General features: G+C 35.5%; 2 protein-coding genes across 2 annotated transcripts in view; one reads left to right on the top strand and one right to left on the bottom strand.

The window, feature by feature from the left end:
• Positions 1-5,532, bottom strand: part of LOC126457512 (probable actin-related protein 2/3 complex subunit 2) — a 50,106-nt gene extending 44,574 nt beyond the window's left edge. The window contains exons 1-4 of the mRNA XM_050093849.1: positions 5,365-5,532; positions 4,942-5,035; positions 4,744-4,843; positions 3,026-3,212 (exon numbers count right to left, since the gene is read on the bottom strand). Coding sequence (XP_049949806.1) covers positions 3,026-3,212; positions 4,744-4,843; positions 4,942-5,035; positions 5,365-5,438 — 455 coding nt within the window. The 5' untranslated portion in view covers positions 5,439-5,532. The remainder of the gene's footprint in view (positions 1-3,025; positions 3,213-4,743; positions 4,844-4,941; positions 5,036-5,364) is intronic.
• A 95-nt stretch (positions 5,533-5,627) lies between these two features.
• The window catches only part of LOC126457511 (DNA-directed RNA polymerase, mitochondrial), a 293,196-nt gene continuing 279,463 nt past the window's right edge, over positions 5,628-19,360 (top strand). The window contains exon 1 of the mRNA XM_050093848.1: positions 5,628-5,866. Coding sequence (XP_049949805.1) covers positions 5,728-5,866 — 139 coding nt within the window. The 5' untranslated portion in view covers positions 5,628-5,727. The remainder of the gene's footprint in view (positions 5,867-19,360) is intronic.

Raw genomic sequence — 19,360 nt, 5'->3', positions numbered from 1 at the left:
ATAGTACTTCCTTGATGTGGTGGCAAAGGAATATCTCACAGCCTGCACATATCACTCCACAACTCTTAAATCATTTTTATTACCTGTCCATTTCTGGTCAGTTTTTGTGCCACCTCTGTGCCTGCATCCTTGGCAGGGGCTTATCCCACCATGCCATTGGTATGGCCCTACTTTTCAACATGCAGGTCAGAGCTCATTGTCTCCACTGTGTGCATACCATGAAGTGGGAGATTTGGAAGTGATCTGATCCTCATACAGATTTTACATCTAAACAGTACATTATGTACTTGGGTTCCTTATAAAGATTCATCTACTAAGTCCCCTCTACAGTCCCTAGAAACCTGTAATAGGAATTTTGGCTCACTCTGTATATATGGACAGCATTTTAACAAGTGTAAGATTTAATGAAATGTGGATACAAGTTGCACCCAGGTTCTGCTAATATAATTAACTAGCTAAACAAGTAAGTTTTTCGTGGTCAGGTTGATTGGAGGAACCAACAATACGCAAAGAAAAATTCAAGAGCCTTAAAAAGTCAGATACCTCAGCCAAAATTCAATTTTATTAGAGGACAGGTACAAAAAAAAAAAAAAAACTAAAAAAAAGAGGGGGTTTGGGGAGTGGTAGTAATTATCATAAAAAATTATTTTGTTGGCAGCAGCTACCTTTATCATTCATAAGGAAACATCAACTTGACCTCATAATTTAACGGATAAAAACACACTTAAAAGATATCAGCCCCAGCAACTGATCTCGTGTGAAAATATGGGCAATAATTCCGACAGTACACAGATATGAACTTCTGAAGATACAGCTTTTAAAGTTTTGCACCCCCCAGTTCTTCGTCACTCATTCCACGTCACACTACAGCTGCTTAATCCCTGAGTGCAAAGTCCTGCACAGTGAAGTGAATAAGAAGTTGTGAATTAGCATTTTGACATTGGTAACACGTTTTGGTCATTGTGTCAAAGTGTGCGATCTATAACCTGCAGTGATGCCAGAGATGTCTTTGCACTTTAACATTTTCATATTGCAATCACAATGCTATATGTAAATTAATAAGTGTGACATTAAAGAAGTAATGTAGTGCTATTTTTATTAATGACACTGTTACTCATTATTTTCTTTGGATTTTAAATCTGGCATTGTGAAAGTGAACAACATTTGTATAAGATGTGATTTCTTCAATGTTACTAGCATGATTAAATCGTAAACAGAAAATCAGTAACCTCACTTCATTATATTTCTTCATTTGCTTAGGTTTATTCATTTTGATTTTGAAGCACATATATAGCTGCAGACATTAATATGAGAACAATGTTAAAACAGTTTTGTGCATATGTATAAATGGGGTTGATGTATTACGTACTCATATTACTTTTTTTTTTAAGTAGAATAACATGTTCTCAAGCAATATTTCAAAACGCGTTGGGTAGATGTGTCCGTGACCCTTTCTCTTCCATCATCTTCAACATCACATGAATAACAGGGTTCTGGTTGTCACTGCATTGTACAGTACTTCATGTTTGGGCATGAGGTGGCTACAGTGGTTGGAGCGAGTGATAACTGGTGTAAGCAAACATTTAAAAGCTGCGCTTTCAGAAGGCCACAGCTGCATACTATCAGAAGTAAGGCCCAAATTTTTGCACTAGATCGAATGCTAGCGCTGATAAACTGCAGATGTGCTATTCAAAGTAACTCTTACGTTGAAAAGGGGCACAAGGAGGAGGGGGAGAGTTTGGAAGTTTGCTAGCTAAGAGGAAGGAATTTATCGAATATATAGTTTATAACTCTTTCTAAACGCCTGCCATTGAACAGTACTATTTCATCTTAGTGAGTATTCTGAAGTAAAACTTTCACTGGTGCATATTGTCTCATTTTTAATTCTATGTGACTGGAGATGATAATATCACCAAAGCATGTCATCTGCCTGCATTATTACTATTATGACACACTGTACTGTAGAAGTCAACCAATAAGTGAAGGCCACTGGGAAACAATCATTAAAATATTAGACAAAATTATTAAATCACAAAGAACCACTCATTCTCTTTGTGCCAATGATTAAGCAGTAATACAGTCTTGGGCTGTGCTTCTACAAGATATAGGGAACTTAGCTGTAGCCTCTTTATTATCAACAGAGACAGAACTTATTTAATGAACATGTCTTTCAGTGTTCATTTCACGTAACTAGCTGAATTTAATCACTGTGTCAAACCGCAATGTTAAAATGGGTTAGAGCTAGTACTGAACAATAAAGTCAGGGATTTCTTTCATCCTTGCCTGAAGCAAGATAGATAGCAATGTACATAACAGCTCCTGCAGATAAGATAACTTTTAAGCTTGTGAGATAGCTAGTTATCTTTACAATTTCTACAAACAAAGTTTGTCACAACAGCATAACATACATACCACAAATAGAAATATACTCAGTAATAAGTATTGTTTGTTAATGTTCATGGAGTATTTTAGTTCAAACTCAAATCTAGTTGCAGTGTACATATGTATATGTATCTTGTCTCATTGTGATGAGATTTTCTTTAGTTTTCTTTTTCTCTGAATCATCAGTTATCTGTATTTCTGAACTAACAATTTTAACACACTTTTGAAAAGCTCCCTTTGGCACTTAATGAAAATTTTGTTTCCTTAAAATTCTCCATATATATAGCACAAAAAATTAAAACTTTTTCAAAGTAATAACTGTTTTTGTATGAGTATCATTGCAAGGAAGAAAAAGGAAATTACATGAGATCTAGCTCTTTTTAGCTTGGAAAGGAAAAGCAAACAGTACCTGGACAAATGAAAAACTCTTGCCTGCCTTGTTAAAAGGTACTTAACATTTTTTGGCCATTGTATTGCAGAGAAATACATCTAGCTTCAAAAATGATTTCTCCTACAACTGTCTCACTAGTTACAAAAATATATGCTACTTTTGACAATAGCCAATAATGGTAATTATACACTGTGAGCTACTATGAGGAATGTGTAAAAAATAAGAATTAATATGGTTAACAGTATTACTTACAGTGTTTCATCGTTCCTGTAATTAATAACAGCTCTTTTATGGCCTTCCTCGCCCCTCTCTTGGAAGTCAAAATACTTTTCAAATACAGATGCAAAACAATTCCTCTTCAGAAGACCAATTTTTTTAACAATATCTTCCCAGTCTTGGGGAATACTTTCTAAGTCAATTAAAACTGAAACATTATAACCTGAAAAACAAATAAAGAAAAAAAAAACAGAAGTCATGTACGATTTTAATGGAGCACTGAAAATGAAACTTACACACAAGCAGATTAATCACTACTACTGTGAGGGGGAAATATAATTGATCATTTTCATCAGATTTCCATTGGATGTGATGAACACTAGTTTATATGTAGATATTAGAATTACTTCTATTTGTCTTTTTTATTTGGTCTAGTAAATCTTACATATCCAGCACAGATCAGATATTAGACAGGTCAATGCAAATATATCTACATGTTTACATGACGTTTTCTGTGTATTAATGAATTTTTTTTTTCCAGCTCTGACTTTTAACTAAACCACTGTAACTAGAAAACTACAACTGAAAATATGAATACAATTATATTAATGATTACAATCTTTATATGCTACAAGTAGATAATGTCATATTTACAAAATATTTCTGTAAGTGATAAAGAATGTGGCTTATACACTTAATATTAACTCTCTTAGGTACACAAACATTTTGGAGGAACTCTTCCAGACCATAGAAGCAACAGATATTCTTTTCACACTGCTTCCATTTATTTAGATCATTTATTACCTGAATTTTTTGGCAACTTATCACAAACAATTTTACTGTGGTGTAATGTTCTTTTTGGCACAAATCGGTTTTTAAAGTCAGTTTCCTGTCTTGTATGCAGATAATGAAGATTTTCACTTTTGAGGACACTAGGATTTGTTACTGCACATTTCTTAATAAACACTGCTCTTTCAAAGACGTAAATATATTGAATAGAAGGAATCCCCCATCCTTATAAATAGTGGACCATAAGGTTTGTTACTTTTTATTCCAGCATGATATTTTGCATCCTGGAGAGTTTTAGAAGCTATAGTGGGTTACCCCACACAGTGATCCCATATTTCAGAACAGAATGTATGTCAGCACAGAAAACAGTCAAACAGTCTTTATGGCAACAGTTTTGAAGCACTCTCATTAAATAATCTCTTAAAAATGCTATCAATCTAAATGTAAAGATGCTGGAACCAAGCATTAACAGTACAAGATTATTTACTTTTGTGGCAAAAAATGAACAATGATATACAAGAAAACAGAGAAAGCTGAAACAACATTAACTCCATGGTATGAGATACCATCCATCAATGACAATGGTGAAGAACTCACTATATCTTCAGATGGAAAACGATTCTCATTTTCCCTTCTTAATACAATTATTATTCTTTCTGCGGGAAAGCTTACAGATATGCTAGCCTATTGCTAACACAATCTCAGTAGTGCACAAAGCTTTTTTGTATAGGGTGGGATTGGGAATCTCCCTATAAAACAACTATGAAGTCATTCTCGTCTCCATTTAGCGCTGTACACAGCAGTCAATCTAATATATCTTCTACACTAAGCCATGATCTTTGGTGAATATATAAACATTCAAGTCTAATACTAAGAAATGTTTTGCGACACTGAACATTCAGTATTGCACATAGGCCTACAACATACACACTGTTTATTGAATAATTCAAATGTTGTACTCTTACCATCTTCAACTTGAGTAAGGAGAGGGCCATATTCTCTTTTCAGGAGTTCATCAGCACCATGTTCTTGTAGTTCTTTGTAGAATTTCAATGAAATACTTGTCTGGAGAGAAACCAGAAGCAAGACAGATGCTTAGACAAAAACAACACATTTTCACTATGACGTACGCTATACTGTTAATTATAAAGAGGAATACCCACTCTGACTTTAGTTTTATCACCACCTACGTTTGATATATGAAACAGAACTCCATCAAAGTCAGCAATAGTGATGTCTATCGATTCTGGTTTGTGACTGAAAAGATGACTACAATCAGTTTAAAATATAACAAAACAAAAATTTGTACAGTTTAATACAAACATAGGCTTCTGTCAGCTGTCAAAAACATGGTATGACAACTACGTTAATCCGCTAGGTTTTAAACGAAAAACTCGATGTCAATCATATGTATATACTGTATCTTAACGCATACTAATTATACTTAATACTGAGTGTGCCACAGATGATTAGGATGCTGAAGGAATCGGGAAGCGATGCTCGTAGAACTCACAGGCGCTCCACCCCAGCCGGTGGTTATAATGCCCATTTGGTATGAATAATACCTTCTTAACATGAATACTAACCCCGCAAGGGCGTTTTTGAATTTTAACGTTAGCGTTTCTTCTACTATCCTATTATTGATCTCCAGAAGGATCATGTTTTCTCCAACTTATAAACAGCTCTTCATACAACCCTCAACACTACTACAACACTAACACTTCCCCCTTGGGTGGATGCAACCGGAAGTTACAACTTTAATATGGAAGTGGCCGAAACCTCGATGATTGGTAACAGTGGGTGTCACGTGATAATAACAAAACACTTCATTCAAGTAACAAATGAGGGAAATGCTGTGCGCTCCGGCATGAGGAGTGCTGGGCACCTAAGGAAGATGTAGTTATTGTGTGAATTGTGTTTGTTGTACTCATCTCTACGACAGTTGACCCATGCACAGAATGTATCACATACTGAAACTACGTAAATTTTATGCGAGCAACACAGGATCGCTGTCATCGTCATTAAGTAAACATTTCTCCAAAAGAAAGTGCCCGATTTGTGAACATCCATTTGTACCGCAGCAGAAAGGTATATAAAATGTGTTACTATACTTATTTTATTGACATATACTCAACAGTTTTTCTTAGGATAGTGCATATCTTGACAACTTTAATGATCTTGAGAATAAGCTGTGCCTGGAAAACTTTCCCAAGCCAAGTCAAAATGCCAGGAGGACGGGATACACGAGCAGGGATGGTGTAATTTAAAAACATTCACCAGCCATCCGAATTGAACAGCAGTAAACACTAGAGCAAATATTCCCAGACTATTCGTTTCTGAGTGGGAGATATGTCACTGAGAAAAATAAAATGAAACATAATTACCAGCCAACCCACACTCTTGCAAAACGATTGCAGAATTTTGCAGCAGAAGAATTATATTTGTCATTTTACATAGTCTAATAGGAGCAATGTGTGCAGTTTCGTTGGTGTGTTGTTACTGAGCATCAAGATTGTACAGGTGGATGTACCACATAGATGTAACTGCAAATTTGTTTTTGTCTCTCAACACTATTTTCAGCAACCAAAAGTAACATTGGCAGTGGACCAGGGAAGTTTGATGATATAGTCAGTGCAGTATAAACAGATTTGTTCTGGATGGTGGAGGGAACAGGAATGGTGGTGGACGTCCCATTGAGGGGAGCCAGAATTTGGTAGGTAAAGAACTGAAATGATTCAGTCTACCTTTTCTGATCTACATTTAATGTAATATGATGCCCATTCTGCATCTACTGTGCTGAGTACTGTGATCTCATACCTTGCAGGACAGTGATAGCAGTAACTTAACATTAACAGAACTGGTTGGCAGGCAACAGAGGCAGCCAACCACATGGAAAACAAGACATATGCCTTCTTGCTGAACAGATGTGTGCTCTTTGCAGCATGGATTAATATTACTTCGTGTGTGCTGTGCAGGAGGCTACTACCAGTACTGTGAATTGCAGTACTGGCCTTAACAAATTATTAGGTTGAGTTTGGGAGCTATTCCTATGCTGCTGTTCACAGAAATAGACATTTTGTTCTTTAAAGCAAATTTTATAATCGATCTCCAACTTTTTAGGAGGAGGAGCTGATGATAGTGATGATTATGATATGCTAACAAATGAGTGTTAATGTATAATAGTCTATGGATATGATATTTGTAATTACAAACTTTGTTGGTCACTGTCATAGTCCATTTTTGTAGTACAATATGATGCACCAGTTCTTCCAAGATTTTTCTAGAATATTATCCCATGCGATGTTAGAGGGCGGAAAAAGTATAAAATGTGAAAATACCTTTCTGCCCTAACATTTTACAATATCTCATAAAACTAAACACTTTTACTAATGTAGTTATTTGAGTAATTGATCAATATGGTTGTTGCATTTTCTCTACCAGGAATATTAAATACAGGGCAATAGTAATGTTATTCTATTACTCTTCCCATGTCTGGTATAAATCTTGTTTTCGGAGGCTGTATAGTTAAACTACTTGGTGGGGCCATAACTGCATTAGTAGAAATAGTACTATTTTTTTTAAACAGTCATTGAGGTATCAGTAATCATTTCTAAGAAATGTGCCAATACAAAATTTTATTAAAGACACAGAGTGAATGATGGTTTGCATGTATGTGAATTTCTGTGTGAAAAAGGAGGCAGAAAGAAGCAGAAAACAAATGCACACGTGCATGTATGCCCACCCACATCTGATAATCCAGTCAAAAGTGGATACACACTATCTTTGTTGAACATGTTGTCACATGTCAATGGGCTGTCCCATAAGAGGATGGACATAGGCCTAAATCATAAAAAAATTCCTATTATAACACTGATTACCACTTCAACTGGAACACAAAATTTTTTCATTTGAAGCTCTATCTTTATGTTAAAAAGTTCTGAAACTGAAGAAATGGCTCTATAACGTGTCTAAAATTTCAGCTTCTAGTTACTCTTGAAAACTAATTTCTTAAAACAAAGCAGCAAGCATTGTAAAGGCATGTATTAACAAAATATCTCCAAAAAACTATAAATATCTTAAGTCAGTCCATTTCATTAGCTTCTTTTGAATTTATTTAATTAGTATTGTCCCCAGGCTGATTTGTTTTTTGTTGGTCTCCCCTCTCATTCTGTTACTGACAAAATCATAAAGTTGTTTTTCAGTACCAGTGCAGCTTTATGGAAGGCTGTTATAGATATGCAAATACAGATTTGTGAGATAAAGAAAAGACTCATTTTAACAGTATTTTTATAATGTAACAGAATGACACACATGCAGTAAAGAAATGACATAAATGGAGTAACAGAATGATGTAAATCAAGTAAGGGTATGGCATTAATTTAATAATGGAATCACATTAATTTTATAATGGAATGACTGACATTCCTTGACTCTTAAGATGTTGCACATCAAATAAAGCTAAATGGTGGCTATATTGCGATTTTAGACCATTGTATGTTGGCTATTCTCTGAGGGAAGTACCGTAAACCAAGAACATAATTTTAAGAGAGAAGAAAGGTACATAGTGTCTGTCTGAAGAGCACCTGCTGAAACATGACCAAATAATTCTCTTTACTTTAAATTTACAGTGATATGAGTAAATGGATGTGTATTGCATGTACAATCTGACAAACCGTCTTTCTTCTTTCATAACTTACGCTAATTAAATACTTTCTGTGGGGGAAATACTGCAACTGCCAAATTATAAATAAACTCATTATTGCCTATAAGAGAAAAAAAGATAGAAAAACAATTTACTGACTTCCTTTGTACTACAACAGGATGTTGGCTATTTTTGAAGGTCATTATGAATGGAGCCTTTCTATGTATTGTGTTGTTAGACGTCTTCTACTGTGATGGTGCAACCAGTCAATTTAAGCAGTGTTTCTTTTTTGCCAACCTGATATTTTTCAGAGAACGCTATGGAATAAGTGTGCAGTCCGAAATATTTGCAAAGCTGGGAAATGTGTGCTTCTGGTGTTAAGGGCTGTCAGAAAATTACAAATGAAAGGCGTCACAGCATAAACATTTTTTTATATCTGCCCCGCAAATTGTAGAGAATAAGGAGGAATTAGCTCAAATAAGGATGGGAATAGTTTCAGTAGAGTAGACCAAAACCATCTATGTTGTTATGCCTACTTCTTCTTTTATTATTGAGTACCATTATTACTCATTAACTTACTCTCCAGAAGTTTGCACACAATTCCAAAAACCAAGCTTCAGCCAAAGCAAAGTAAAATGACCTGATTAATTGTACTGCCTTGCTTCGAGGGAATTTTGCTCTTGTTTCATATGCAAACAAAAAGGACAAGACTTTTTGTGGGACAGATGATTTATGTTGAAGATGGATATGAAATACAAAGGAAGACCCAAATGGGGAAAAAAAAGTTTACATTTCCCCCAAAGGAAGATAAATATTGAGTAGAAAAAGACCAAATTGTAGGGAATTTGGCTGCAAGTGCTGTAGATCAAAGAAGTAACTACACTCTTTCTCACGCAACTGCTCAGTGAAACTGGTAATTTTTAAGTGAAAGTATCATTCTGTTACTATTAAGTCCCATTCCATTACTGGAGATTTTTGAAATTTCATTAGAAAATATTTTTTTATGCATTTATCTTCTGTGCCATCTTGTATTCCATTTATTCCTCTCCATAACAGAATTTGGAAATACGGAAGCGTCCGATCCCGCCCGTCTGCTTTGACCCATGACGTCACAAATATGGTGGAAACGACCATAAACCACGATTCCAATATGGCGCATATAAAGTCGTTACGTACACATTGTGAGGACGAAAATACATCGAAAAACAAACACACACATGTTCCACAAAAAGCCTAATGACACTAACGGGACAAGCGCTGGAAATCTGAGGTTTTTGGGTGGGGACAAACTAAATATAAACAAATTTAGACAGCCACCCCCATACAAAACCACGCAAAACGACGAAAAAAACCGACATCATAAAAATCCCCAAATACCACTAAACACAATATCATCTGGAATCGGACACTTCCCTTAACCTATATAGCTCAACAGCAGCTCCCGATCCCATAAATAAGGACCTAACACTTCCATTGACCTATATAGCTCAAAAATATCTCCCGATACCAATACCAACATTCACAGCCACACATTGGGATCAAACACGTCCCTTGACCTGTTATCCTTACGACATCTCCATATACAGCCGTCCCTGGTCCGAGACGTCGGAACTTTAAGTAAACCTCATTTCTGCACGACATACTGAACACTTCACGATTTCATCCAAAAATCCGAATAGTTGAAGAAATTTTATTAAGAGACAACGCACTGTCCCCCATAATAGCCGACAACCGAAAACTGTTGACCCTGTCAGTCATATCCATACCTACCAAAGACATAAAAAAAGCAATTTACCAAAATTCACACACGATGCCACTCGCAAACTAAACCAAAAACATCACCTAACACACCACCAGAGAGCATCACCGATCGCATCAGAACGACACCTACAAATGCGCCACTCTCACAAAGTATATTCCGCGCCGTCGTGAAGTTACACACCAGAACAGCCTTACGTCACGGGTCAATGCCGACGGGTGGGATCGGACGCTTCGGTCGACCCCAGAATTTTTATTTCTTCTTATAGGAAATCAGTGAGGTGAATTATTGATGTTTTATAAAAGAGAACAATATGCAGGTCACATCATTGAATCACCTGAAGTATTTTTTACATAATTCTCATCACATGAATGAAACATAAACTGTTACCCTAAGAAAATTACATTTCTTTGCTTATGTAGAAAATACATTAAAAGCATTTATCATTAATAATAATTCTTGGTCTGTTTTACCTTAAAAGTGGAAAAAAAATCATAGAGAGTATTCCGTCACTTCTGGGACTTCCCCTATTAAGGTCTCACTGTCTTTCTCTATTGTGGTGGGAAAGTTAACAACTGAGGTTTGTGGTCAGACTCCTCCAAAGAATTAATATTGAATTCACCACAATTTATTGGTTTTCTCATTTTGTCAGATAAGTGCCATAAAAAGGGCTTCAAAATTTTCAAATGACTCTGGAAAATTGTGCAGTGTTTAATTATATTTGTGCTGTTGGGCTGAATGACTTAAAATGCTCATATTTCAGTGGGGTGTTCTGCATAAAATCTTTTGTGTCTATTGTTTTAAATTATTAGTTATTCCTCACACTTCTTCTTCAATAGGAAGCTGTGTCATATCAAAGATTGTGGCACCACCTGCTGGCTTTGACTCATGCCGTCATCTGCATGTTGGAAACTCATATTTTGACCTTGTACAGTATGGTGACCATGAGATCACTCATCACACAAGTAAACATACACAGTTAATACAGAGATATTTAACTGCAGAAATAACATCAAACTAACAGTGCAGCTGTAGGAATTATGAGACTGAGTCATTCCATGTCAAATCAGCACACCTATTTTACCTCACCCTCTTAAATTTTGCTGAAAGTTGGTATACTTATAGTGGGCAAGTGGGCACTGAGACTAACAAAAACATCAAATTTCAATTTTTTATCTCAAACCATTTCTGAAATATGGCTATGTAAACTTTTCAAAAACCAGCCAAAAATATGTGAATAGATTTTTTTTAAACTGTCCTAAGAGCTGCCCTAATTGAGCTAGAGAACGGGGAAAGGTGTCATTTTGCAGCATTTTCCATGCTCTTTCCAGGGATATACAATAAAACATAGTTCCTAATTAATAACCTTTTTCAAAATACTAATTAATATTTTGATTTAATTTTTTTACAAAAAGTACATAATTGAAAATTTTCAAAATTTTCCATAACTACTTCATACTATTGTAAATCACATGGCAAAATATAAATCTGGGATGATGATGGGTTCATTGTTAAATAAATTATTCCAGACTCTTGTTTTTCACTAATGGCCCTAGTTTGACCAAATTGACCTTTAACAAACAGGAATTTCTTTAAAATATACTGAAAGGTAAGTAAACAAAGTATTAGAAATATCAAAACATCACCTTATTAAACCAAAACTAATCAGCATATTTTATAATTAAGTTGATTGCTTATTTTAATTTCATACAACTTCACTAACAGTATATTAACCGATATAACAAAAACAAGAAATTGAGCATTTAACTACAAATTGAAATAAAGTATGAATAAGTACAAATATTTACATAATAGTTCTGGTCCATGATGTTTGAAATGAAACTATTAAACAAATTAAATACATAATGTTTGTTTTTGAGTAACAGGTATCTGTACATAGCTAAAATTTAACACAATAGGTACTAACAATAATTTTGAAACAACTTTCTATAAAATATACATTAACACTAACCTGAGACAAAAATTAAGTTTTGAGTTGAAAGCAGTTTCCCAATAAATTGTCTTGGAATTTCATATATTACATTTTAATAAAGCTGACTGGGTTTGGTTTACATCACTTTCATTAAGAATGTATGTTCTCCCTGTCGGAGTAAATGGACTCACTTTTGTGAGAACATCCACAACTGACACCCACAGGACATCTGCATGTGCAGGATAAGAGAATGACTTAGCTGGTCCACATGGATGAAGAAAAGTTATTTTCACTTCATCAAGCTCTTCATTTTTGTCTAAAATGTACCCAAGCCACCAGTTTCTGCCATATACAGTGGTGACATAGCCTGATATATCTTGTAACTTCAGTTTGTCTGGTGATGTAGTTACTTCCCTCTCCCAACTCTGCATGTCACCTGAGAAGTATTTGACTATTAATTTTGATGTAGTGTTGGGAATGAAAGCGTGAAATTGCTGTGTTCCTTTGATTGTCAATGCCTCTTCAAGTCGGCTTTTTAAGAATATTTCTGAAGCAGCATAGTCTTCTTGAGTGGAATATGCAAAATCGACATTTGTGATATTATCTACTGCCCACTCAAATAGATCTCGTGCGGTTTGGATCTGATTTTGGTATGGCCTTTGCAAACTTGCACGAGCTGCCAGTCTCTTTACTGCACCCCCTACTCCATCGCAAGGCCCTTTCCCATGTGCTGTGGCTGAAAAGTGCCACTCAGCTTTAATGTTGAAGTCTTCCTCATGAAGGCAAAGGTTCAGGAAGTTTTTCTTATTTTTATACTGAGCAGCAGAACAGTCAGAATAATAGCATATCTTTTTTGGAATCTTTTGAAATTTATTTGTTAGATATGAAATTAGCTTCTTTTGAAAGGTTTAAACTGCAGTTGTATTGTGCTCCAGGCAATCAGAATGACAAAGCTCATATGCTCAATTTTGTCTTCCTCTTTGTAATATATAACAAAAGGATGAATGGTAATCTGTTGTCTTGTCCAGTGGAAACTCTGAGCTTCATCCTGTAGAACTATACTATAATTTTCTGAAAAATCACATAGGACAACAAATTCAGATTCCATAAGGTTTTCTCTTGTGGAGTTAAGGAATGTTCATTGTTGCTTGGAAATGAAGTCATGCCGAATCAAAGTCGACATCTTACTACAAAATAAATCTATGAATTTTTCAGAAGTTTTCTGAACAATTTCCAGATTACATCGGTCAACTGACATCCACTGTTGGAACTGAACTTGTTCAATTAAGTTTTCATGAAAATAGTCTTTTAAAATTTTACGTATGACAGTTTCTCTTGGGCAGTATTCACAGTTTCCCATGTTGCAATCAACTGATGATGGGTTGCAAAGCATTTTTACAATGCACTGCTTATAATTGTTTAAGTTGCTGTTTGTTACTGTATTTAGTTTGGCATTTTGTATCATTAATTTTATGTTTTGGTGAGTTGTGCACATGCAGAAGTGTGTATGCCACTCCAGCCAGCTAATACACAATGTTTTGGTCTCAACTCAGCAAATTTAGAGAAACCTATTTTTATGTTAGGAAACTTGTCTTTAAAATGTTTGTAAGCTTCTTTAAGGTTACACAAAATAAGTCTTTTTGATATTTTTGTTTTATTTCCACTTGTTTCTGTAATTGTCTAACAATCTTTAATACCTGGCATTGCCCTGCTAACTTCATCATTTTCATAAAATGAATGTACAGTTTTGACAGTTTCTGTTGGTGAACACTTCCCTGGTTTTGGGTTTGGACCTTCCATGAATCCTCTCTCTTTCAAAATTTTTTTGGACTGCCGAACAATGTAATTAGAAGCATTAAATTCCCTCATTATTTTCCTGACACTCCACTTTTTAGGTAAATTTGTAAGAATCATTAGTTTTTTTGCTCTACTTATAGAATTTTTAAAGTTTCTTTTAAGATTTTCAAGAACGGATTCATCAGTATCAGTATCTGACGAAGAAGTTTCAGGAGCAACAAAAAGTTTACGTGTCAATGATGAGATTTTCTTCACTTCTGATTTGGCGTAATGCCTAGATGTTAGTTTTTTCTTGTCAATTGGGGACTCACCTAGTTCTTGAAGTGTTGTGTTAAATGTTTTAACAGCTACTGAAGTTGGAGTGAAGTTAGGGTCTTGGTCTCGGATGATTATCTCTGATCCAGAAGATTCTTCTTCAACACTTTCATCACTGATGGGCTCTGGTGTATTTTTCAATTTGGTTACATCTTTCCTACATTTATCACAAATCTTGGCACCAGTTGGTATTTGAGGAAATAATTTGGGCATCCATGTTGTGACATTTCTCAGTTTTTTTCTGTCTCTAATAAAATGATTTGACTTCTTCAATGGATTACAACACTGCACTTTTACAGCACTGCACTTTTTACTTGCTTCCATATTTATACAAAAACCAATTCAATGTATAGATTTACTTGAAAATGAACTATTAAATATAATAGATACAGACTGGTCAACACAGAGGTAACAACTGATTTGCACTAAAACCACAGTGCACAATAATGCTGTAGGCACACAAAGCCTTAGAAGGTAACAATGCAGACTACATCATTTCAACAATGGCTCCAGTCTCTGAATTATTGTACAGACATCAAGCCCTATGTATACGGTCCTCTACTGACATACTACCTTAAAGGTCAGTTTGGTCAAACTAGGGCCGTTAGTGAAAAACAAGAGTCCGGAATAATTTTTTTTTAACAATGAACCCATCATCATCCCACATTTATATTTTGCCATGTGATTTACAACAGTATGAAGTAGTTATGGAAATATTTTGAAAATTTTCATTATGTACTTTTTGTAAAAAAATTAAATCAAAATATTAATTACCATTTTGAAAAAGGTTGTTAATTAGAAGCTATGTTTTTTTGTCTATCACTGGAAAGAGCATGAAAAATGCTGCAAAATTACACCTTTCCCAGTTCTCTAGCTCAATTAGGGCAGCTCCTACGGCAATTTAAAAAAAGTCCGTTCACACATTTTTGGCCAGTTTTTGAAAAGTTTACATGACCATATTTCAGGAATGGTTTGAGGTAAAAAATTGAAATTTGGTATTTTTGTTAGTTTCAGCACCCACTATAAGTATACCAACTTTCAGCAAAATCTAAGAGGGTAAGGTAAAATTTTTATTTAAAGTGTGTTGATTTGACATGGAATGACTCGACTTTGGGCAAGGACAGACAAACTATATGACAATCCTGATTATAAAGATATACCAAAAAGCACACTAACGTAAACTTAGGCAAACGAAATCTGTAGTGATCAACAAAACCACAATAAACAAACCCGTATCATAAATGTAACTTGACATATATAAATCAAGCAAAGTCCAAGAAACCACAAACCCACACATAGCTCCAAACCCGATACTGGAAATTTCACCTGACCTATATAGTTCAAACAAAATCCATAATACCACAAAATTACACATGGTTCAACAATTCTGGTCTCTATTATTTCTCTTGATTTATACAGGGTGTCCCAGGAGGAATGGTCAATATTCAGGGAAATGACAATAACAATAATTTGAAGAAAAAAGTTTAGTAAACATGAGTTCTAAAATGCTTACTTTAAGAGCTGTGGCACATTTACATCCCCAGTACTATGAAACACACCTCTTCTTCTGAACGGGTGCTCATAGCTCTTAAGATAAGCGTTTTAGAGTCTTGTTTATTAGAGTTTTTTGCTTCAAATAATCATTCCTGCCATACCCTTGAATAGAATATTGACCATTATTTCTGGGACACTCTGTATACCTATCCAACTTCTTCTTCTTCTTCTTCTTCTTCTTCTTCTTCTTCTTCTTTTTTTTTTTTTTTTTTTTTTTTTTTCCTTCCTCCTCTGTGGCGGGTGGCGGCTGCTGGGAGTGGAAGCTTTTGATCAGCTCGTAGAACATTGGCCGCTGAGACAAGCCCCGCCTCCTCGTTCCAGAGCAGCCACCTACAGCTTATAAAAGAAATTAATGTGTAATAGGTTAATGTGTCACAGAGGTGACACGGAAGTTGATGGTGAATCACTAGAAGGAACAGGTAGAGTCTCTTTGCTCATTTTTGTAAGTAATATTAGTAATCATTACATGCAAAACTGCACTCAGATCAACACTATATTCACAATGGGTAGTTATTGTAACAGTGCACAATACTTTGACATACCTAATGTTGGCAGCAACCATAAACATTCTGGAGCGGCACTAAGTCAGCCAACTTACACCGGTCACAGAGGTGCCAGGATAAAGTGTTCCAATACAAGTGAAAACAAAGTCAGTGGTACCACAAAACCAACATATACACTACTCTAATATCGAAAATCTTACCTCATCAATGCACATAAAACCTTCATGACAGCTACCAATCTCAATCCAACATAGTTACCAACAACTCAGCCCTAACAAGAAAATATAAAACTGCATTAACATCCATTTTGATATACAGGCAACACACAGTTATGCCCACACAAGGGCACACGCACACATACTTAAAAAACATTATTACCAAACAAAGTCAACCAAAACATAAATCTAGCAGTAGCAAATATAATATATCATCAACATATTCTCTCGAATAATAAGTGTGGACTTCTCAGACCAGAAACGCCTCTGAGTAGAATGCCATATTTCGTCCCACTGACAATGCCACATATACTTGTCCCTGTACCATGGTTCAGTAATGTTGGTCAATCTCTTACCTACTCTACAGATTTGATTCTTCACACACTTCCCAGTTAAACCGAGTAACTGTAGGAATTAAATCATTCCCAACGTGTTGTCCACCATTGGATGATGCCAAGACCTTACCTATAGCCATACTCTCCAATCCCCCGTGAAGTGCATGACAGAGGGTACATTCCATTGTACTAGTTATTAGAGTTTCTTCCTGTTCCATTCATGTACTGAGTGCAGGACGAATTAGTTTGTGTTGTAATTAATGTAATCTTGTCCTTACGATTCCTGTGTGAGCGATAAGTAGGGAGTTGTTGTATATTCCTTGAATAATCATTTAAAGCCAGTTCTTGAAACTTTGTAAGTAGGCATTCTCAGGATAGTTCAGTTTCTTCAGAATCTCTATGATGCTGTCCCGTGGGCCAAACAAACCTGTGACCTTTTGTGCTGCTCTTTTCCGTATATGTTCAATATCCCTTGTTAGTCCTATTTGGTATGGGTCCCACAGGATTGAGCAATATTCTAGGATGGGTAGCATGAGTGATATGTAAGCAATCTCTTGCGTAAACTGATTGCATTTCCCCAGTATTCTGCCAGTAAACCGAAGCCTACAACCTGCTTTACTCACAACTGTGTGTATGTGATCATTCCATTTCATATCCCTACAGAGTGTTACACCCAGGTATTTGTATGAGTTGGTCATAGAATAGTACATTTTTTCGTTTTGTGAAGTGCACAATTTCACATTTTTGAACATTTAAAGCAAGTTGCCAATCTCTGCACCACTTTGAAATATTATTAAGATCTGACTGAATATTTATGCAACTTCTCTCATATGGATCTTCATTATAGATAACTATATCATCTGCAAAAAGCCTGATGTTTCTATTAATATTGTCTGCAAGGTCATTAATATGCAACATGGAACAGCAAGGGTCCCAACACACTTTCCTGGTGCATGCCCAAAAAGTTACTTCTACATCTTACGATGACTCTCCATCCAAATTAACACTCTGTGTCCTCCCTACCAAAAAATCCTCAGTCGCTTCACAAATTTCACTTGATAACCCATATGATCATACTTTTAACAATAAATGTAGATTTGGTACGATGTGAAATGCTTTTTGGAAATCAAGAAATACTGCATCTACCTGGTTGCCTTGATCCAAAGCTTTCAGTATGTCATTTGAGAAAGTGCAATTTGGGTTTCACATGATCATTGCTTTCAGGATCCACCCTTCTTGTAAACAAGTGTGGCCTATGCTTTCTTCCACCTATTGTGCACTGTTTTTTGTTTGAGGGATCTGTGATAGATTATAGTTAGAAGAGGGGTTAGGTCAGTCGCAAATTCAGTAGACAATCTTTTATGGATCCCATCAGGTCCTGGAGCTTTGTTCAGTTTTATCAAAGTCAGTTGTTTCCCACCGCTGACACTAACACTTATTTCATTCATCTTTCCAGTGGTGCAAGAATTATCCTTTGTAAAGAAAATTTTAAAATGGATTTAAACTTTTCGTCTTTAGCTTTGTTATCTTCAGTTTCAGTTCCTGTTGCATTCAGTGGGGCTAAACACAAACTTTGGTGGCACTAACAGCCTTTTCATACAACCAGAATGCCTTTGAGTTTTGTGAAATATCACTTGACATTATTTGCTATAGTAGTCATTGCTCCCTTGACAGTCAAATGCATTTCATTCAGCATCTCTCTCTATAATCCTGTGTTTTATTTTACACCTGTTATGCAGTAATCTCTGTTTCTTTAGATGTTTCTTTACAGTGACTATCTACCATAGATGTTCCCTCCCATTATGAATTGTTCTACTGGGTGCATATTTACCCAGTGCATACTCAACTATTCTTTTAAACTTGAGCCATAATTACTCTGCATGTTCCTGCTCTGTGCTGGAAGTTTCAAGTTCCTCATTGATAAATAACACTACTGATTTTTTATTTAGTTTACTGAAGATATACATTTGTCTACTTGTTTTAGTTGTCCTTTATACTTTGGTAATCATTGTTGTCACAACCGCATCATGGTCACTGATACCAGTTTCAATGTGAACATCCTCAGAGAGATCAGGTTTGTTTGTTGCCATTAGATCCAGTATATTTCCATCATGTGTGAGACTCCTAACTATCTGTACTAGTTAGCTCTCAGAGAAGGAATTTAGTAATGTTTCACAGGTTGTCTTATCACATCCACCACTAACAAAATTGCAATTTTCCCAATTAATTGCTGGATGATTAAAGTCTCCACCAATGATTACAGTATATTTGGGGAACTTATGTACAAGTGAACTGAGATTTTCTCTAAAGTTTTCGGATACATCAGGTGATGAGTCTGGTGGGTGATAGAAGGCTACAGTTATCGCTTTATGCCCACCACTGATACTTAGTGTTGCCCAAACAGTGTCACATGCAGCTTCAATTTTTGTGTTGGCGAATTGGAGTTTCTTTGTCTATTGCTTCAAATACCCCACCTCCATTTAGCATTTGCCTATGCTTCTGATATATACCTAAACTTTCACTAAAAAT

The sequence above is a fragment of the Schistocerca serialis genome, chromosome 2 (assembly GCF_023864345.2).
Source record: "Schistocerca serialis cubense isolate TAMUIC-IGC-003099 chromosome 2, iqSchSeri2.2, whole genome shotgun sequence".
NCBI lineage: Eukaryota > Metazoa > Arthropoda > Insecta > Orthoptera > Acrididae > Schistocerca > Schistocerca serialis.
Note: the sequence above shows the minus strand (reverse complement) of the source record. Positions and strands in the feature narration are given on the sequence as shown.